At 44.7% G+C, this 23,351-nt stretch overlaps 1 protein-coding gene across 1 annotated transcript in view; it reads left to right on the top strand.

The window, feature by feature from the left end:
• The window catches only part of LOC144825245 (uncharacterized), a 123,056-nt gene that overhangs the window by 86,153 nt on the left and 13,552 nt on the right, over nucleotides 1-23,351 (top strand). The window contains exon 3 of the mRNA XM_078684083.1: nucleotides 22,605-22,755. Within this exon, the coding sequence (XP_078540209.1) occupies nucleotides 22,605-22,755 (151 nt within the window). The remainder of the gene's footprint in view (nucleotides 1-22,604; nucleotides 22,756-23,351) is intronic.

Raw genomic sequence — 23,351 nt, 5'->3', positions numbered from 1 at the left:
AGGATTGCAGTAACGGTGTGGCGGGCTGCGAGTGTGAGTTTGGGGTGGGAGGATCGATTGACGCTGGCGACGCCGCTTTATGCATCCGAACGTTTGGGCGGGCTCTGGTCTACCAAGGGTTTCGACCGCTGGGATGTGATTGGGATCTGTAAGGTGGGTGACGTGTACTCGAACGGTTGTGTGAAGTCGTTCCAGGCCCTCCAGGCGGAATATGGTTTGAGTGGTAGGGAATTTTTTCGCTACCTGCAGGTCCGGCATGCCCTCGCCTCAGTCTTGGTCCCTGATGAGGCCCTGCCTGAATCTTCCCCCCTCGAGGACCGTGTCCTTGATGGGCATCTTCCCGATAGCACTATTTCTCTTATTTACAAGAAATTGATTAATAATCGGGCGGACTTACTGGTCCGACTTCGGGAGGCCTGGGTTTGCGATGGGTTGGAACTGGACGACGAAGATTGGCAATCGGCGCTCTCTTCTCCCAAGGAGGTGGCCATTCCTGCCCGTCTCCGCTTGGTTCAGCTTAAGATTCTTCATCGGGTCTATGTCACTGGTCCGCGTCTGGTTGCGATGGGCTTTTCTTCGGATGGGCTGTGCAAGCGTGGATGTGGCTTGAGTGCGACCTTTTTGCATATCCTTTGGGAGTGCCCGGTTGTAGCTGCTTATTGGACTGCTGTGCTTGAGGTGATGACTGCTGTTACGGGTGTTGCCCTGCGGCCGGAGCCTCGCAGATGTCTGTTGAATGTGTGGGAGCCCACTGACTACTCGGTGGCCCAGACCAGATGGGCTACCCTTGGTTACATGATTGCGAAGCGGGATGTCGCGCAACTCTGGGGCGCTTCCAGGCCCCCTGAGGTCTCAAAGTGGGAAGACAATATGGACTGGTCCATGTTTCGTGAGAAGACGGTTTATGTGGCCAGAGGCAGGCCCAGGGCGTGGACGAAGGTTTGGGGCCAGTGGAATGATTATCGTGGGGATATTTGCACCCCTCCCCTTGACAACACAGCTGAGATTGTCCTTTCTCCCTAGACTAGAGTTCCCGGAACCCTTCCGTAAGGTTTTTTATACTTCCGATTCTCCCCGCTGCTCCCCTCCCCCCCCCCTCCCCGACTTGATTGGAGCCTCTGGGCTCTGGGTGTGTTCTCCTGATCGTGGAACCGTCCCCTCCGCTCTTTGGGCTGACCTTAAGTATCATTCATTCGCCTTTTAGTGTTTGTGTTTCTTTTTGTAAAAAATAAAAATACAAATTGTTCTGTGATGTCTATAGAGTAATGCTTTGTACTTGAGCTGTACCCATCCACGGGTGTACATTTTCCTACATGCACTGTGCCTTGTTATTAGCGGCCAGCCCGTGAGGTTGTAGGCCCATTCTTGTACTTTTCTATGCTTACTCCAATAAAGGTTTTGGAAAAAAAAAAAAAAAAAAGATAGGTTTTCAAACTTGAAAGGTGTCTTTCTGAAAGTTTACTAGCAGTCTTTTAGCAATAAAATACTTATAGTGGAGAGTGTGGAGCTTAAAGAAAGTATTTATATTTACAGGTTCAAGGACTACGATGGAAAAACAATGTTGGGTGCCTTTAACAACAAAGACTTATAAATAATCCACACAGAGTGTACAGGGTTACAGAGTGTACAGGGTTAAAGAGATTCTGAAACGGAAAGGTAGCAGGGCGAAGAGACAGGCCTTTTTTCAAATGGAGGGGGTGGCTTAAGAAATTTAGAAAGGTAGCCCTAACCAAAATCCAATATCCAAGAAAATGGAATACATTTACTATGCTCAAGGACAAATTTACTATAAAGCGTGATCAGGACCACTTGATCATCCACGCTGACTTTCCTCACAGCTATTACTCCAGCGTTGTGACCATTGTCAAGGCCATTAACAAATTCATAGCCAGCATCAAAAGCTATTTGGATATTAAACTAGTATTAGATAACGTTAGAAGGAACGTGTTTCCTAAAGCTCCAAATCGCGATGCAGAGTTTAGCTGTACGGGTAAATTAAAAGTGTTTTAGGAACAATACAACATGTAAAAAGCTAGAGAGAGCCCAACCCTATGTGCCCCGATATTAATGGAGGGTTGTATACAATCTGTGTATATTTACATTGTAGAGCCTCAGAGGATCAGGGATAGTTATTCACCATTGTTAATATGGGTCTAGGTAAATGGGGAAAATAACACAGTGATTAATATTCAATATATCAAACCTGACTACCTAGCAATTTCTAAAAAAACATAATGATACTATAAGAGTAATGACCTTCAATAAGTTTTTCACCCCTGCACAGGGCAATCCATTATAGACAACAATAATATTTGTCATTTCATCATCACAATAGGTCATTAATTTCTCCCAAAAAGCGCTGATGTGCCTAAAAAGCATACACATATAATCATACTGCCGTAGTGTTTAACTAATACTTTGTTATACTTTCAATAAAGTGCAACTGGGCAAGATTTAGCAGAGAGCCATTACTATTTCAAAGTGAATCTCTTCCTGAAGCCATCTTTTCCAAAAGTAAACCTTCCTTATGTTGATACGTTTTTCACCAATACATAGGGCAATCCATAAAAGACAATACTAATCATCGTCATTTCATCATCACAATAGGTTGTTAATTTTTCCAACAAAGTGCTGATGTGGCTAAAAAAACACACACACATAATCATACCACCATAGTGTTTAACAAAAGCTTTGGTATACTTTCAATAAAGTGCAGCTGTGCTAGATTTAGCAGCAAACCATTACTATTCAAACTCGCATCTCATTGAGTTTCCATCTCGATCTCTTCATGAAACCATCTTATTTAAAAATAGACCTTCCATACGTTGATATATTTTTCGTCAAAGTGCCATGGTACCTAAAATATGGACATTTTAATATTTCTATGTTTCTAAGAAGGATATCCAGTGCTATTTTACAAGATCTTTTAGTACCACCAATCCTTTTTGGCTATGCCTCCTCAAACGTCTTAGTTTGATTCATCTTGTTATACCACTCCTGATACGTTGGCCCTCTAGTAGTCTTCCAATTCTGCAAAATCAAAGATAATTCAACCAAAGAAGCAATAGTGCCTGGTTTTGCCTATATCTAAAAAACTGAAAGAGTGCCAACCCTGCATCTGGTTTGATCAGCTTGTGCATTCCTCGACTTAAAGCATCAAATACTTTTTCCCAAAACCACTGAAGAACCATGGACAGGTAAAAAAAAGTATGTAACCAATAACCCCCACCACACAGCTGCTTACAACGAAAGCTCCTCAGACTCTGGATACATTCTATGGTTGGCTTCAGGAGTATAATATGCCATCCAACGCGCTAAAAAATATATTTTCTTAAAGTTAGCAGCTCCTAACGCCTTGTTTCCCAATTTCGAGATTGTCTGCCATTTGACTCCGAAAAGTGCACTGCGTTGTCAGCATGATCCTTTCTAAGAACCTTTTCATCAAGTGGCACTCCGTTGACTCCGTAATAGTCTATACCTGTATCCGACCCCCTCATCTTTGTCATAAACAGAGCAATCGTTATTGGGGAAGGAGACTAGATTTGGTTGGATACATTATTTTCTCCACACCTGGCTTGTAACTCCTGCCAAGTTCTGTAATTTCCCCTAATTAAAAAATTTCCCAGTTCTTTAAATCCATTTTTATTCCAATACCTGACATTGGCTATTTGGTATTTGAAGGCCCAGCACTTTACATTCCTTAAGCTGCAAATAACCATACCCTGCAAATTGAGCATTTGAAGAGTAGAATGCTTGAAGTCTCCAACAATACTCCTGAAACGTTTTATACCTTGTCTTTTTTTAAAGTTTGGCAGTCTTTATAAATACCGGATGCTAGGATCTGGCCTCCTGCACCATCCTCTCAATAAAAAAGCTATCCTGAGATCCCTTTGCATCTATGAACCGAACCAGTATGTCTACAAGGGAGCCTTCATAATATATGGGCATCTGAGGTATTGCAAATCCCCCCTGGTTGGTATCTAATTGAAGTACTGGATTTTAACTCTCAAAATGGTTTTGTTCCAAATAAATCATCTAAAAAGCCTCTTATTCTTTAAAATAAGCTATATTATTTTGATCGGAACATTAGTAAAAAGAAAAACCAACAAGGGTAAAATAGAAATTTTTATCAGTGCAACACACCCTATTAACATAAGAGGAAGAAGTGACCATCTATCCAACAGGTCTTTGATCTTTTTCATCATCAATTCATAGTTTCATTTTAAAACTTCTGTTTATTGATTGGTTACTTTTATCCCCAAATGCTCAATTGGGTTGCCATTGGAAGCCTGTTGCTGAAGATTAAAAGGAAGAGTACTATGAGGGGTATTAAGTAAAAGCAATTCAGTTTTATTATGGATGATTTTATATCCCCCAATTGCTTGGAACTGCTTACATTCTGACAATATTGTTTTAATGTTTTGCTCTTCTTGCATGAGATAAAGTCTATGTCATCTGAAAATAGTATAAGCTTAGACATTCTCGCTATTGTTGCCTTTATACCCATATTAGCCCTGATGCTAGCTGTCAGGGGTTCGATAAAAAAGGTAAATAATACAGGAGACAGGAGGCAGCCCTGGCGAGTTCTCCTATTTATTTCAACCATTCCTGCTAAATTTGAATTTATAAAAACCTTTATCTGAGCGCCTTGCTATATACTGCAGAGCGTATTCATAAACTGTAGAGGAAAGCCAAACCCCACAAAGCCAAAAAAGAGCATCCAAATTAACAAGGTTGAGTGCTATCTCAGCATCTACCATCATTATCACAGCAGGAGTCTGATTCACATAAAAAATAAAGTGCTTGAACTACAAAAACGTGTGTTAGACGACCTGCCAGCCACGAACCCAGTCCTATCTATATGGATTATCTTCGGAGCTATTGGAGTGATATTTTAAGGCCAAATTTTCATCAAATTTTTATAATCAGCATTTAATAAGCTAATCTCCCTACATGAATTTCCGTCTCTTGGGTTGTTCCCCTTCTTGACAAAGCAAACAAAGTTAATGGAATCTCCTCCCTCAATTTGTAAAATTAAAAAGCTCAATCAAAAAAGGAAACAATTCTTTAATAGAACATGGATGTTTAATGGCTTTAGTGGCTTGAGTGTCCGGGACTGTTCCACCAAGGTGCCGAGAGATCCCCCTGGGGATGATTTGTTGCGCTATACAAGTTTTAATAATAATATTAACCAACACGCTTCATTTAAACTGTCCGGCAATTGCTGCCTGTGCACCCTGTGCTTTAAACAGATATGATAACTTTAGAAATTCCTTCCTACGACACTCTGAACTTCTGACATATCCAAAAAGATACAGCAACAAGGTACTTCGACAGTAGTAAACTGCTTCTTCTGAATAGCTCTGGCTAAAATCCATTCCTTTATGGGAAAGTCCACGAAATTTAACAAGATTGTCAGTGAAGTTTAGAATTTGGGTATGGCTGAGTTGGGACCCTATGTGCTCTTGTGATTGTAAGATCTCCTAAATGCTCTGGCAGTATATTTTTCTTTATCAGTGTCTCAACCTACTGAAGGACTTGCCCATCTTCACGACCTTCCGGGACCTCTACCAAGCAAAGATTGGAACGGCGTGAAAGGTTTTCCAACTTGTCGATTTTACCACCTCCTCTACCAGACCACAGACAACATGACCGCCCTCAAACACGCCACCCGCAAGCACCACTAGCTTATCCGCACCACCAAGAAGACATCACTGAAGGAACGACTGGACAACAACGCCCACGACAGCAAGGAACTCTTCAGCATCGTCAAGGAGTTCTCCAACCCCAGCACCGGCAACAACGACATCACTCCCTCACAAGATCTCTGTGACTCTCTCGCCTCGTTCTTCCACCGCAAGATCGCCGACATCCACAACAGCTTCGGCGCACCATCCACGCACCCAACCGTCGAACCAACGCCCCCCACTGCCACCCTCTGCACCTGGACCAGGGTAACCACCGAAGACACAGCTCGCACGATGAACACCATCCACTCCGGATCTCCTACCGACCCCTGCCCCCACCACGTCTTCAACAAGGCCGACTCCACCATCGCACCCCAACTCCGGGACGTCATCAACATCTCCTTCAACACCGCCACCTTCCCGGAGAGCTGGAAGCATGCCGAGCTCAGCGCCCTACTGAAGAAACCAACAGCGGACCCCACCGACCTCAAGAACTTCCGCCCCATCTCGCTCCTCCCTTTTCCTGCCAAAGTCATCGAGAAGACCGTCAACAGTCAGCTGGCCGCCTTCCTCGAAACGAACGGATCCCTCGACCCCTCGCAGTCCGGTTTCCGAGCCAACCACAGCACCGAGACCGCCCTCATCGCGGCCACCGACGACATCAGAACCCTGCTCGACAACGGGGAAACAGCGACCCTCATCCTCCTGGATCTCTCCGCAGCGTTCAACACTGTCTGCCACCGCACCCTAGTGCAGCGCCTCAGCAACATCGGAATCCAAGAGAAGGCACTGGAGTGGATCATCTCGTTCCTCGCCGGAAGAACCCAGAGAGTCCGCCTCCCCCAGTTTTCATCCGAGGCCACCGAAGTCATCTGCGGCGTACCATAAGGATCATCACTCAGCCCCAACCTCTTCAACGTCTACATGAGACCACTTGCAGCCATCGCACGCCAACACAACCTCAACATCATCTCCTATGCCGACGATTCCCAACTGATCCTCTCCCTCACCAGAGACCCCGCCACCACCAGAACCAGCCTACACGAAGGAATGAAAGACGTTGCCGAGTGGATGAAGAACAGCCGCCTGAAACTGAACTCAGACAAGACGGAAGTCCTCATCCTGGGACCATCGCCCTCCGCCTGGGACGACTCCTGGTGGCCCTCTGCCCTGGGCACCGCTCCCAAGCCAACAGACCACGCACGCAACCTGGGCTTCCTCCTGGACTCTTCCCTCTCGATGACCAGACAAGTCAACGCCGTCTCCTCATCGTGCTTCAACACCCTACGCATGCTCCGCAAGATCTTCCGATGAATCCCGGCACTCGTCACCAGCCGACTGGACTACGGTAACACCCTCTACGCCAGAACCACAGCCAAGCTACAGAAAAGACTCCAACGCATCCAGAACGCTTCCGCCCGTCTCATCCTGGAAATCCCCCGACGCAGCCACATCTCCGGCCACCTGAGGGACCTGCACTGGCTCCCCGTCAGCAAGAGGATCACGTTCAGGCTCCTTACCCACGCACACAAGTCTCTCCACGACCTGGGCCCCAAGTACCTCAGCGACCGCCTGACCTTCTACACGCCCACCCGCCAGCTACGTTCTACAAGCCTCGCCCTCGCCGCCGTACCACGCATCCGAACAGCCACCGCCAGAGGAAGATCCTTCTCCTACCTGGCAGCCAAGACATGGAACTCCCTCCCCATCCACCTCCGGCTGACACAGGACCATCTCGCCTTCAGGAGACAACTCAAGACCTGGTTGTTCGAGCAGTAGTGAACCCCTCCCCCAAGCGCCTTGAGACCCTTCCGGGTGAGTAGCGCGCTATACAAAATGCTATGATTGATTGATTGATTGATTTCTAGTGAGGATGTTTCCTTCTTTGCTGCGGTGACTTGTTGCAGCATGACATTCATCTGATCCCCAACTGCAAGGTCCTTGACTCAGCCTCTTGCATTGTTGCTAGAAAACTTCCTACTGCTTCTTAAATTTTAGACTATCGCTAATGCAGGGATGCTCTTTCACTTGCTTGTGTTGCTTGTGTTGCTTTTAATTCTCTAATTTCCTCCAGGATGAGGTTCAGCACATTCTTTGTATCCCACTGCACAGTACTCTCTTCTCGTTGCTGTTGTTTTAAAAGTTGCATCTCTTGTGGTCCCCCTAGTTCTGGAAGCATCTGATCTTGATGATCTTGCAAATCCGAGGCTGCAATGAGAGACTGCACCTGGTGCTGTGTTGTCGTCAAAAATTGACTCTAGTCAGCAAAGGACAGCGGCATACCTTCATCTTGCAAGTGGGTAGTCTTTTGGCTTACCTCGGGTCGAACTGGTGCTTGATTTGTTATTATCTATCTGTGAATTATTTTCCCCCTTGCTGTCTTTTTTTAACTTTCTCCCTTTTTCTGTAGTCATTGCTGCCTGGTTATTCTCATCAGTAAAATTTGCTATAGGGGGTTCCACCCCAAACCTTCTAATGCCAGCAGCACTGTGAGGCAGTACCTTAGCAGCCTCTGTTGAGTTGGCCTCTGTACCAATATGTAAAATGTCCTCCTCTGAGTTCAAAGATACTTTCTCAGAGCCTTGACGTATTTTTAGACTGCACTCTGCTCTTGCTGACACTGCATTCTTCATTTGAGCAGTTCACGTTCTAGCTTTGAGAGCCACTGCAGTATCCGGATTACTCATCATGTTATCCATATTTAGATATTTCCCTGTTTTATTAGGGCGCTCTTGTTCCATCCTTAATTAGAGAAAGGAGAACACCCAGTGATTCACAACCAGAGTAACTTACAAATGAAACAACATTAGCTTAAGAACTTACCCTATGGTGTGAAACCTGGTGGCTCCCCATGGTACAGCCTCTGATATCTTCTTTTTTGCTGAAAAAAGCCAGAAGAAGGGGGATAAAAGTGCTCCTGCATTTCACTCCTGCTGTACACTCAGATGTTTGAATATAGCAAATGACTCCCCCATGCTCCTTCCTAAGAGGCTGCTCCAGTCTGCGGAGGGGAGAAGAGGAGAGAGGGCGAGGAAAACTCCACTCCCCCAACAGGTTCCAAACCATGAACCCGGAGCCAGGAGTCCCACGTAGTGTCGAGAAAGCTGCTGGCTACACCACCCCTGGCCAGGGCATTATCTGCTGCATGCTTACTGCTCCTTCAGCAGTGTTTTGGGCTCTGTTTTGCTTTGCTGCTCTCGCCACACCTCATCCAACCGGCCTCCTGTGAACTGGTAGGCGGAATCCACAGCCAAGCGGTGAATTGTGGTACTGGGAGGGTGGGCTAGTCTCTTAGCCACAGTGCATGTGGGATTGCCTGCCACCTAATCTACTGGAGAAGAGATCCTCAAAGAACAAGTGAAGACCTGCTAGCATAAATATTCTTCAAAACACAACAAACTGAAACATGGTCTTCATACATAGTGCATCGGGAGAATGCACAAAATCTGAGTTAGATTTGTTTTCTCATGGAAGTATTGCCTCTAGCATCTTTGACGCCGTTAGCGCCGATAACTTTTTTTGTGTCCGGGTCCACGGATATGTATCTGGATCTCAACAATACTTGGCTACATCTTGTTTGTAAAATCTTAAAGGCAGACTGCATCAAAATACTGACCGCTGCTAAAATGGCTACACTCGCTTACCCCTTTGCGACCATGTTTAATCAGGTGGACATCACCCTCGGCGATTGACTCATTATGCAAAGTGTTAAAATGTATGCCTACAAAGACTACATTGAGAACATTCTAAATTAGAGCTGTGACTCCCTTGTCACCCAGCTTTCAGCAGGGATCTTCTACAAGACAAGACAGTTTGACCTCTTCGGGCATATACATTCAGACCTATTCTTCCAAGATAAACTGCTGATCAAGATATTGATCTTAAGATCAAACTTAACAGAAACAAGTACTTGTTCTGTCCCATCAGCGGTAATGCAGAACAGTATAAATTGGTCATACTCTCCGCTTGTTTGTTTGTGAAGCGAGTGCAAGTGTCCCTAAATGTCAGACTGGCTCACGTTGAAACCTTAGAGCTATTGAACGTCTAGTATGCCATTGAAAGAATAGCTCCAAAGATATTCAGCATCCCAGCCTGTCCCACATTAACCCCGCAGCAACATTTATTTTTGGTGCAACTACTAAAACTTATCATAGGTTTTGTCGACAATACAGCTTTTAGTGGTCTCCATACCTCAAACCCTTTCAATTTCAAACAGTACGACATCAATTACGCTGCGTTGTTCTGCAAGTGGGCTGTGATTCCTGCAAAACTGTACACACCAAGCTTTGGAGATGCTAAATTTATCAGGGAATTGCTGGGCTTGGTTTCAATAACCGGTAAGCACTTGCATGACTCTGGAGTCATCTTTTCAGGAGAAGAATATGGCACGTGCTACACACGTTTCGCTTTCGATCTGACCCCTGACATGGAAGATGGTGACCACTACAGTTTGATAAAAAATGGAAACCTAAAAGCAGAAATATGTTTTAGTCAGCCCTTAGCTACAAATGTAAACATTGATATATTCTCTGTAATCAACAGCATCATTCAGATCAGCCACGCACGCCAGATTTTGTTTGACTCTCTTTAAAATATTGTAAAATGGACACTGTTCAGATTAATGATTTCTTAAGCCATCATAAATATGCTAAGAAATACTTTGAAGGTGTTTTTCCAAGCGATACTCAACCTGATGAAATAGGGTCTGAAAAACCCAGGCTGCTCACCTTTAACACAGATCTGCACTACATGGAAGGAACTCACTGGGTGGCCCTGTTTTTAGATAAATACAAGGTTACAGTGTTTGACAGCACAGTGGTGTCCCGTGAGCATAGCATCTATACAAAACCTGTATTCAAGTATGTAAAAAAAGCTGCTGCAAGGGTGGAGTATATTTATAAAGAAACAAGAGGTCCCTACTAATAGAATATTTTACAACAATCCACATAGAAGTCAAATCATTTCTATGGCAATGAAAATCAAATGAAATAATACAAGAATTTATTAAATGTTGAAAAAACTGGAAACTTAAAAAGTGGGACACAACAGGGCAGCAAACAATTATATTACCAAAGATCCGACATTTACAAGGTGACCGCACAAATAATAAACAATTTGTGGCACATATATTTTAAGGTACGAATCCTATCCTTATTAAAATAAAGAGCAATAGTCACGGTACTCTACGTAGATGAAGTCTCGATCCCTCTTTACAATATGGGGACCATTATCAGGACTTCAATGTGTATCCCTGAGTAGAGATATGCCTTTACAAGGAGAGAATTGCTCAGAAAAAAGAAAAAGAAACAAGAAGTAGAAGAAAAGAGGAAAAAAGCTGAAGATTAATACTAGTTCCAACTAGAATGATGATCAATGGCCTTACATGCCATGCACGTACGTGGTTGGATGACATACATCCAGAAACGACTAAAGTGAAAAGGTGAAGGAACTGTTCTTGCAACCGTGGGGCATGCACATACGTGAGACAACAATACATCCTACTATGTGCGTGGAATGGGTGAGGAGTCATTCTTTAAAATTGCATAGAGTTACTGGCTGACCTGTGGTGAGTCCACAGGGAATGAGTCCTGGTTGTGGAGATGAAAAAGGATGGTACATAGGTAGGCAATGTGACGGTGACCGGTGTATCTACAGCAGCAGGATGCGCTGGCTGTGCGGATACAGAAATCAAGCATACAAGGTTAATCATACTAGGATGGAAGGGAAGAGGAGATTAGAGGGAAGCTGTCAATGGGCAACAACGTTTGGTCTAATCCAGCTGGATAGAGGTAGCGTCATTACCAAAACGTGTGCTGTCATGTTAGCGCAGGCTAAGGGCGTAAACAGATTGTCAGGTCCAATGCAACTGACAGGATTAAGAAGGGTAAAGGTCAGGGAATTGAATTGGAACTCCTATGTAGTAATGGCCATGTGTGCCGGCTACTCAACAGATGAAACAAATGTACAGCATCAGTTTACGATCCCCGTGTGCACTGTCATGTCGCGGGATGGCAGTGGCAGCAAAATGGGCTCCCTGCTGAAAAGCTGACACCTTCAGTCAAGGTGCATGCGTAATCGCTAAGACTTCAACCCTGAAGTGAGAGTGGTTGCGCATGCGTGCACTGCTCCACGGGAAGCCGAGCGCTAATGTCGGCAAGGTGGCGGCCATCTTAGTGAAGGAAATAATATCAAGTATAATGTGACCGGTGTTAAAGAAGAGGGATAGTTAAAAAGGGCGGGAAAGCTACAAAAGGAGGGAGAAAATCCCTATATTGACATTGGAGATAATTCAAAAGCAATTGTTATATAAGCAGTTAGAAATTATTTCTATCACTGTGGAGAGTTGTAGTATCCACGAGGAGGTGATGTAACATTTGCCTAGGTCCTATCAAAATTTTCAGCCAGTTGGTTACATACAATACTGAATACTGGTAAGAAAGAATGGTATGCTGAAGAGATGCTAAGTAATCATAATGGCTAACAGTACAGCTATGAGGACTGAATTATTGATAGTAAAGTTCAGAAACCAAATTGCATTATCGAAGAAAACAAGGTGGTTATAACAGAGTCATCCAATTCTCTGCTCTGTTTAACCCATATGTGTATGCTGTTGGCCCATATCATCCATTTCAATTCTTCTTTGTGCAGAAGCGAATTAATGTCGACGCCTCTGGGTGGGGGCTTGACCACCGTGCTCACATGCCAGCGCAAATCGTCCTCAGTGTGGCCTTTGAGATTAAAAGGATCCACCAATGGTGCACTGCTCACTCTGCATCCAATGCGGCTTCTGTGTTGACAGGTTTGTATTCTTACTTTTGGTTGTCTATCCAATAAAATCAATTCACAAGGGCATGTAATGGCATATATAACACTCATAGTGTTACAGTTTGAAAATAAATTGATCCAACACAATGTTGACACGATTATACGTAAATTTATCAGTAGTAAATGGACAAACACTGCAATTGCCACATTTTAAATGCCCCACTCTGGGGGGCAACCCTGAAAGCTCTGGTAAAGTTAGTGATGGTTTGTTTGAAGAAAAGCTAGCCCTCACCAAATGATCTTTAATACTTTTATTCTTGTGAATTGCGAGTGTGGAGTTTAACAAAATACAGGTACAGGATTCTCTCGCCATCACATGTGGAGAGCATTGTATTTATTTTATTAGAAAAATGTTTAAGGGTATGACCTTTAAAATGTTTTGAAATCTATATTTGAACAACCTCGCTAACAATGAAAGTATTTTTATGACATATGTGATAGAAAACTCTAGGTCTACATCAATCGCTGTTAAAACAGAATGCACAGCTTGTCAAAAGTGTAAGGTCATATAGCACCTCTTATGTGTAATGGTGACTGCCTAACATAAAAGAATAAAAACTTGAATGCAGACTCAGTATCTTTAGTCTAACGCAAGGACACACATTTAAAATGTTTCTAAAAGATCACAGGAACACTTTGAAAGTTAAAAGAGTTATTTATTTTTGTGGTGCAGGCATCACATTGATAAACTTGCTAAAGGAATTAAAAAAAAGAAGAAAAACATCAAAATGTTAACTTTGGCAAAACTAGACACACAAGCACAGGCCCACATATACATCAGACATTAACCCACGTGTTCAATTTGGGAAATGTCTATAATTTAAGTTATGGAGGCAGAGACTCGGTGCTCCAAGAGGGGGGTAGCCAGAGAAAGAAAGGGGATGCTGGCATCTTAGGGAGGGGGTTTAAAACATCAGGTGATGGAGTACTTGGGTGTCTTTAAGTAGGATCTTTCAAACTTTTAAGCAGCCACCTATGTTCAGCATTACTGACGATCGTCTAAGGAATGTTGAGTTTCGCAGAGGCTCGCAGAAACTGTTCATAACTTTTAGGCGCTTTCTGGAGCTATAGTGTTTTGGGGGTCCTTTTACTAGGTCTTACAGTGGGATCCAACAACTGGATGACCTTTGTATTGTAATTCACCTCTCTTGCTCTGTGAGGACAGGTCTTTAGAAGCTGACATTTTACTTATCAACATTTGAGCGGCCCCTCTGTACCTTTAACTTATATTTTTTTTCAGTTCTTCAACAACTCTGTCTGAGGATGGTGGAGGTTCTTGAGGTATTGAAGGGGCTGGTGGAGGCTGTTTAGAGCCAAGGGCATATAGAGTCAGCCTTTTTTTTCAGCATTAACTGCCTGTAATATTTTCAAAAGTTTTGAAGAGCTCTGGAGTAACGACCAGCTTTGTTGTAAGGTTTTAAATCAGAATGGTTCAAAATGTCTTTAATCTCAGCATCCAGGCGCTGCATCTCATTTTTATGGATATCAAAGGCGTCTACCCACGGGGTAAAATAACGCTTATGTTTACCATCATAGAGGTCGGCAGCACTAAAGCTAAGTCTTCAGGTTGTAAAAATGTGTACTTGTAGATAGATATTCACATGGAAGCCATCGTGATGTGTTGAAAAGGGTCAATGAACTCTATGGATTTTGTCTTCTTGGCGATATTGGGTTTCAGAACCGTTTCTTGTTTTATCAACTCTATAACAATGTCTCTGAAGAGATAGCAAGCTTTTCCCAATATCATTACATCTGCCTGACAGTAAGCTTTCAAGAGTTTGAAAATGATATTTCTTTTTGTGGTTTTCACCATACCACTGTAGAAAAACTCTTTCTCCTCTGGCATCATATACTCAACACCGTAGCTGTCGGGCAGAGGCCTGGGACCCTCATAATTCTGATTCGCCAGGTGTTAAAAAAGTGGTGGAAATAACCTTTACAACCTGGAAAACCAAAGGCTTTTGCCAATTTGCTAATTTTCATGAGCTGAAAATTCAAAGTTATCTATGAGCGTTATATGTAAAGGTACAGGGTTAGCAGCATCAGTTTGTAGCCCTGAGTGATGAGTTCTACAGGCATCTTTTCACAAATCATATTTTGCAAAATAAAGAACAAGTCATATGCTTTTAAGTTATGTGCCATCAGTGTATACCTTTTAAATGGTGCCTGAATGAATGTGCTAAGGAATTCATTCATGCAAGAAGGGCCTTCAAACTTCCAGGTTTTATAGGAAGTTAGATGGTGAAAGAAAATATAATTAGGCTGGTACACTCCGGTCTCTTGGGGACACTCTGGGCCCGATTCACAGATCCAATTTAAGACAAAATCCTAAACTTCCTACTTTTGGTATTCACAGAAGTTAGGATTTTGTCTTAAGTTTGTCTTAAGACAGACTTAAGACAAAATCCTAACTTAAGTCTGTCTTAAGTCTGTCTTAAGTCTGTCTTCAGACAAAATCCTAACTTCTGTGAATACCAAAAGTAGTAAGTTTGGGATTTTGTCTTAAGTTAGTTCTGTGAATCAGGCCCTCTATATCGAAGACTATGTAGTCTTCTGTTTTGGCGTGGTGCTGGCATTTAGTCATGTAACACATGTGCTCTGTTCCCGGAGGAAAGATGCCTCACACTGGGGCATTTCAAACCTTTCCACTTTTGCTCGAGAGTCTTCCTTTTGCCGAGGTTTGGCATAATTGTGAGCTTCCGGGGAAACTATGAAGAAAACAAATCATTGTTACATTTCCAATATAATACACCAATTTAGCACACTCTCGGAGGGCATGCTGGAGTCTTGGGGGATTTGGAATGTACAAAATTGATCCCACTACTAGGGCTCCTGGGATAATCTTGGCTGATCATTTATACAAGCCCAAGCCATATTCACTTGTCATAGCAGGATTATGCTAGCTGCTGTCCAATGTGCCTTTAGACTCTAAGATTTGTTTTAGCGTTTCAATAGCTAGCTGCACATCCGCTTCATAACCTATAAAAACACATACACAAGAATACATTTCTTTTAAAAGCCTTTGATGCTGAGACAATAAGGTTAACAACAGTCTCAGAGCTATTGCGCTCTATATATCTGTACCTTGCTGGAATTCAACTGTTTCTTCATGGCTCTACATTAATTCTGGGAGATCCTGTGAGCAGAGCAGACAGATTTGCTTTAAAAAACAACTTTAACAAATAGCACACGACATAGTTGATTGAGTCATTTAATAAAATATTCTACACATGTGTTGTTTCATAATATGATAAATCTTGTAAAGTTACTGGAACCAGCATTTTTGTCAAACTTTGTAGCACAAAGGGCTAATTAAGGCATGGGGCTTTGAAATGGTGCAAAACACTGCTGGTGTCTAAACACAGCAGCTGGACTAGATTCTTAACCGCAACATTGCATAATTGCTCGAGCATATGAGAAATACTACTAATCAAAAGCTTAGACTAAACACATACAGTTTTCTTTCTCCACTTCCACCTCTTCAACCCCAGGTCCTGTTGTTTAGTAGCTTTTGAAAGCACAATCAAAACATGCTGTCGACCTTTAACCCCTGGCAAACCCTTGGTTTAAACCACAGATTTTATTTGTACATGTTTGAGAAAACGCCTATTTCCACACAGCATGCAGTCTCATAAGAAGCTACAACACAGTGAAGCAAACAACATGCTTCAGCACCCAGTGCTAAGCAAATGTACAAAAAATCACACCGGGGGCCTTTAGACCTCTTGGTTAAAAAGAAGACAGACTGGGAAAAACTGACAACCATGTTTTACACATGCATTTTAATAATTACCTGGTATTACCAGGATCAGCCTTGTTAAAATGTACACTTTCACACAAGCCCCTTGTGGTAACCTGAATTATACTTATATTGTTAATTTCTCCCTAGCTGCTCAGCCCATACTTCAACTGTCACACTCAAGCATACAGGCCCTCAAACATTCCTTTGCTCCCTTTTGCTGCTTGGGACACGGCTGTGCTGAGGGAGCTGCTGCCGTCAGAGGAAGAACCCGCCCTCACCGCCCACACCGCTGCGGGACTGCGAGGCAGTTCTCACACCTGCAGCCTCTTCCCGCAGCGGCCCCGCCTCCCCCTTTACCTAGGAGTATATAATTATCATAGCTGTCTCGCGCAGCGGGACGCGCGCGGGACGGAGCTCGGGGCGAAGCCCGGGCAAAGGGCGGGCCCTCTGAGGCCCTCGTAGGCCTGGCTGGGCTGGGCCTATCCCTTAACATCTGCAGTTCTGTGGTGTATCCCGTCAAACGTGGTAATGTTGACAGAAGAGGAAACCCCGGGTAAGAAAGGAAGACTACGCAATGGGTCCCTGGACAACTACTTCCCCAAGGTTCCGAGTGAGGGTGATAAGGACTCTATTCTAGCTGAGCGTAGGGCTGAGCGGCGTCGCTCAGTAGATAGTATGAAATACAGACCCCTCATTGACAGTACTCCTCTTGGGTTGACCCGGGAGGGAGACTTACTAGACATGAGTGGGGATATTGCTAGTCAAGTAGGTGTTCCTCTTTTGCTCCGTGATCTTACTCCCACACCTTGCTTGCCTTCGGATACAATTACAATTGTTTCCCCCCCCCCTAGCCCCGGTCGCAATGCTGTCACAGCCAAGTCTAGGAAACAGAAATCCAAGCAATTAGTTGTTGCTCAGATTCATCGCCCACCTCCAAGTAAAAAAAGGTGGAAATCAAGGGTGGTTCAGGGTAAAGCTAAAATCCTGCACTCTGATTTTGGTAAAGGGCTAAAAACTCCCATTCTAATTGAGAGTGTCCTAGCAGAGGGGCCGGATCTTCCACTGGCTGTAGCACCGCCGATGGAAACTAGATCACCTGAAGTAGCCATACAGGCTGTGGATTCTGATAGCAACGTTGGTGTTGCAGCACTAGATATTCTATCTCCCCCCTCATTGATAGGGAACTTGGAGTTTCTGCTAAGATCTCTCCTTTTACCTATTAATGAGACCATCAAAAAGGTGGAAATTAGATTGACTATTTTGGAGACTGCTATAAACAGCATTGTTGGTCTTACCAAAGCCCAGGGGAGTGGGGTCGCGCTTCCTACACCTCCGGCCAGGCTTCCCGTTAATATTGCTGCTAAAACGCCAACTGCCCTACCCCAGCCGACCAAACACAAGACACAGCCCGAGGGCAGGGCTGACCCCAACCCCCAGAACCCACCACCTCCTAAACACCTAAACATGCCAGTAATTAAAACGGGTGGTGACCCTAAAGGGCCAGTTTTAAAGGCCTCGCTAAGTAATATACAGAACGACCAAGGGGAATGCAGATATACTAGAGACCCACGTAAAAAGGTGCCGCAAGTGGAAATTCCCCCGGAAGCAGTGCCCTTTGTGGTGGTTTTGACTGGGGTCCCCCCATTAGCTGATAGTAAGAAGGAGGGATATGATGAACTTAAAAATAAAATCATTCATTGGTTGAGGACATATAGGCCCATAGCACACAATATAGACGGGGATATAGTCCATGTTAGACGGATTAACTGGCTGGGTAGCAGACGAAAAGATATAGAGGGGGACCTAGTGGTGGTTAACTTTAGAGACCCCCGGGCAGTAGATTACATCGTAAACTGGCCACCTGGAAATGGGGACACTTGTATCACCCCTCGGGCTCTAACGTATTTTTACCCTAGGACAGAGGCCCCACCTCCTAAATACCCAAATAAGTTCCACTCCTATAGGCCACCCCCTACCTTGCCTTACAGCAATATTTATCCCCAGTATGGGCAGTATTTTGCCTTGGCGGCTGATCATTCTGCCTGGACTACAGTGCCCCATAGACATACGAGGAGCCACAACGCCAGGATGGAACATTTAAGACCCTTTACCCCCCTGGATACTTATAACCGGTTTTCACAACTCTCTGGGCTGGAAGATTGTGATTGATGTTCACTGTCCTGGGGGGAGAGAATTGATCTGCCTGGTGTGGAGGCTCTGCGATCTCGTGGCGGTATAGATATGGGGCAAGATAGACCCCACTTAATGCAAATTGCTATTACCAACATTGCTGTTGAGGCTCCTGTGGTGGCCGGGAGTATGGTCAGCACGGCTAGTTGCCTTGCTGACCCTAATCCTTTGGCTCAAGAGGTGGGTAGCCACATGACCGCGGTGGGTAACGATGGGGGGAACCAGGGGGTCTACACCAAAGTGCCCAAGGGTCGACGGGTAATAAACCTGTTGTCTTGGAATGTAGCGGGGTTAAAAAGGAAGCTGGATATACCGGAATGGCACTCATTCATCGAGAAGTTCGATGTTTGCCTGTTTCAGGAAACCTGGAGCCTACTACCCTTAAATAAATCGGGATATACCACCCACTTTTCGCCAGCAGTAAGTAGAGGGAAGGGTAGACCGGCGGGAGGACTCACGGTCTGGATAAAAATAGATCTGGACTGGGAGGTCACACGCCGCGATTTGGAGTGTAGTGACATACTCCATCTCTCCTCCAGAGGACACGTAGAGGGATGCAGGCTTGATCTATTTAACGTGTATGCCAGAGGGGCACCCGGGGACACCGCCTCTTCAACTCTATTAGCTCTGGATTTAGCCTTAGCTAACTGCCCTCCAACAGCGAAAATCATTGTGGGGGGGGGATTTCAATTGCACGTTTGAACCCCTCCTCGGAGATGATCCCCTGGGTATTGAAGATGAAGATTCAAAATGGTCCATTCCAACTCTGTCCCTGCCCCCTATTAGAAAATGGTCAGCTAGGGCAATCCAACTTAATGCACTAACTAGGGATCACAAGCTAAGAGCCCTCAACGGTAGGACTAAGTCCGATCAGTCAGGTGCACTGACTTTCAATAGACTTACTGGGCCGTCCCGAATTGACTACATCCTAATGGATGTTAGTTTGTGGGCAGACCTTATTGATATGGAGGTGCTCCCAAGTCAGGATAGCGACCATAACCCCCTGTGTAGCAAATTTAACTGGGGCATTTCTACAGATAGGAGGGTGAATGCCCTCATAAAGACAACTAAAGAAATTATCCCTTACAATAACAACCGCAGATTGAAATGGGACAAGGCAAACCTGAAGGAGGACGATCTAGGGACCATTAAATCCCTGGTGGATGGCTTGTGCTCGGATCTGGAGGGCTGGGATCGAGAAAATCAGATGAGTATGAATCCGCACACTTCCCTTGACTCAGCTTATAAAGCTACAATTGAGCAAGTTGGTCACTTCTTTACCTCCAAGGGGAAAAGTTGTAGGAAAATCACCATACCTCCCATCTCAAATAAACCTTGGTATTCAGACCAGTGTAAGGGCAAAAGAAAAAATCTGACAAAAGCCCTACTCTCTAGGGATCCTTTGCTAGTTAGAGCGGCTAGGAAGGATTACTGGAAAGTACTATCGCTGGCTAAACGTGAATGGGAGGAACAGCATTGGCAAGACCTAACTAATGCTATCAGCAGGAGGAACCCGAACCTCTTTTGGGATCTGATTAACAGAGCCAGGCAGGGGAGATCACAACCATTAGCAGCTCACATAACCAGCCAGCAATGGTTTAATCATTTTTTAGCCCTATATGGCGGTAATGAAGAGATAAATTGCCCCGGGGTTGCAAGTTTAGGTGGTGGGGATGCCACAGGGGTGGACGACCTCCCATTCACGGCCCCTGAAGTAGCAATGGCTATTAGACATTTAACCCCCAAGAAGGCGGCTGGTCCGGATGGGATCCCGGGGGACCTATTGATTGCGGATCCTCTGGCTTGGTCCTATTTAATCGCCACAATAATGAACTTGATTGCTAGGGGGCACCCGGTGCCAGAATCTTGGAAGGGGGCCGAGGTGGTAACAGTGTTTAAGAAGGGGGCAAGAGATGACCCTACCAACTACAGACCTATTAGTCTGATAGATATAATTCAGAAAGTGGTTGGCAGGGTCATCATCTCAAGGGTTGGCGATTGGATGGAGGAGGCTAGTATACTTTCCCACCTCCAAGCGGGTTTCCGGAGAAAGGTAGGCACGATGGACCAGGTCTTTCGCTTTTTTGTTATCTATTGGAAAGCAGTTACCATCAAAAAAGGCAGTTTATATATGGCCTTCATAGATCTCAAAGCAGCTTTTGACCTGGTCCCCCGTGCTAAATTGTGGGAGATCCTAGGAGGGATGGGATTCCCTGGTAGACTCCTGAGTTTAATCGTAAAGCTCCATGAAGGGAATTATGCGAGGGTCAGATGGGGCACCCAGGGCCAACTAACGGATAGGGTCCCTGTGAGGAGGGGAGTACGCCAGGGCTGTGTTACGGCTCCGACTCTTTTTTCCTTATTTGTGAATGGAGTGGTGGACCATCTGAAAGGGGAGGAGTCGGATGCCCCATCCCTGGCGGGGGAAAGAATCCCCACTTTACTCTTCGCCGATGACACCTTATTGATTTCTAAATCCCCAATGGGGCTCCAAAATCTCTTGAATCGATTTAGTTCCTTCTGCACTAATAGAGGCTTAATTATCAACACCTCGAAAACTAAACTGATGGCATTCTCCCCCTCTAAAAGATTTAAAAATAACCTTTTGCTAAATGGGGCTCCCCTGGAGATGGTCGACTCATTTGACTATCTTGGAGTTCGGATAAATAGTTGTATGACCTGGAAGGACCACCTGGCCAAAATGTTACTTAGCCACCAAAGAGTATCTGGGGTGACTCTGAGGGAGCTTCGGGAGTCAAGTAGCAAACCTGTCTCCCCGGCCATGGCAATTTATGAGGGCCAGATACTACCGGCGGCATTATATGGCTCTGAGCTCTGGGGGTTCGAAAATGTTTCAGACCTCTCCATAGCGGAAAATACCTTTTTTTAGGAAGGTGGTGGCCCTCCCAGCTTCCACCCCGTTGATCCCCCTGAGATTAGATTTGGGCAGAAGAGCTCTTAAGGACTTGGTGAGGCTACGCCCATTGCTTTTCTGGACTCGCTTAAGAAGGACTGAGGAGCTTGCTAAGTATGCTGAAGGGCTGGATGACCTTTTACTGCTCGACACTGGGAAAAAAAATTGGATGGCTGAATAATGTGAGAGACCTAGTCCTTAAACTAGGTCTAAGAGATGCATGGGAGTCTCAAACGCCGCCGCCCAAGGAAGTGATTAAAAGGCTATATTGGGACTGGGTACAGAGTGTGGCACTGAATGGTTTGGATGGGGGTTCACTCACGGATCGGTTCTTGGAATTTAAATGGGTGAAAAAACGGGAACCTTTCCTTGACCTGATAACCAAACCCTTAGATAGAGCGCTATATCTAAAACTGAGGTACGGGACGCTACCGGTGCATGATTTCACGATGAGGTGGACCAAATCTGGTGCCTCCTTGCTTTCGTGCCCAGGTTGTGCAGCACCAAAGGAGACTGTGGCCCACCTATTCTTTGCCTGCCCCGCCTACAAAGCGGCACGGAAAATCTGGCTGAAACCTGTATGTAGGGAGCTGGGGCTGAGGTGTCATAGCTTGGCACTACGTGTACTTACTACCGATTCATCATCCACCGCCATGATATGCGGGGTGGCAACATTTTTGAGTAGTGTTTGGCTGACGCGCTCCCGGCTACTGAAAACGCATTCTAGGCTACCAATGGACTGATGCACGTAACAGAAGCTTTCCTTACTTAATTAATGACTGTGGAGCATTCCTTAGCCCAGGACACTTTTATGCTGTACATCTTTTATTGTTTTAGTGGGGGAATTGAATATTTTATGTATGTGTACTCTTTTATGGTGAACAAAATTGCCGAATAAAGATTATTACTACTACTACTACTACTACTACTACTACTACTACATTCCTTTCATGACCACAGACCACATCACTACAGATGTTTGGCAATGATTCATGAAATGAAACTCTGAGTGCTTTAAAAAGGACTCTGAAAGAAGAAATCTCTGAGGAAACCTACACAACCAAGATAAAGCCTATCTTGAAGTACTAAATAGATAATAGATAAAGCCTATCTTGTGCCAGCCCCACCAGTGTCCTCTACACCGGACAGACACAGCCTCCGTGTACTTCTTTGGCTTCAACTATTGGGAATTCCCACTTCTGTGACAGCTTGTGTGATCCTGAGCACTTTCTTTTCTCTTTGCCAGTTTTCCTCACACTGGTCGACCACAGCACAAGGGTGGAGTGCTCACAGTCATCTTCCCTCAACACTGGACAATGCTCAACAACTAAACACGAGATCAATGGCTCAACTGCTCAACACGGGATCATTTGTGGAGTCATTGCCTGGAGTAAGCGGTAAAAAAACTCTACATTTTAAAGCATCTACTTCAATTGACATCTTATTATGCCTGGTATCTCTGTGCAACAACTTTACTTAATTGTGGTGGGAAAACTATGTACTTGCACTCTATTTGCAGCAGTGTCTTACTCACTCAGTGGCAATCACGTTGGAGCACTATTATAATCAGCTATGTCTCCATATGCACATCGTGATGTGTGGGCCAGCAATTTTGGGGAATTTGACCTACTGTGAGTACATACTTTTCATTTGTCATGACTACTTGTTTTAAAAACAAAACAAGGACCGTTACGTTGTGTGAAGTGGGCGTGAGGCTCACCTGTTTAATCCCCGCATGATTGACTCCACGAGAATAGCCAGACTTTGAACAGTGATGATCCCTGTTGGACCTGGCCCTTCGTCCCCTGAATTATTTCGTTATTTTTGGTGGGAATTCACGTTATGTTAATGAGAGTGAAATACAAATGTTAAATTTGACGCAATGGTGTGTGCACCTGTAATTCCCCCATTGTAAACAGGCACCTTGGTAAAATGTCGCTTTTAAATTGGATGCCATGGCTGTGTGATTGTGCTGCCTGACTGAGGTGGGTTA

Source organism: Lissotriton helveticus, chromosome 3_1, assembly GCF_964261635.1.
Source record: "Lissotriton helveticus chromosome 3_1, aLisHel1.1, whole genome shotgun sequence".
Classification (NCBI taxonomy): Eukaryota; Metazoa; Chordata; class Amphibia; order Caudata; family Salamandridae; genus Lissotriton; species Lissotriton helveticus.
The sequence above is the reverse complement of the archived record's forward strand: the minus strand, read 5'-3'. Positions and strand labels throughout refer to the sequence as shown.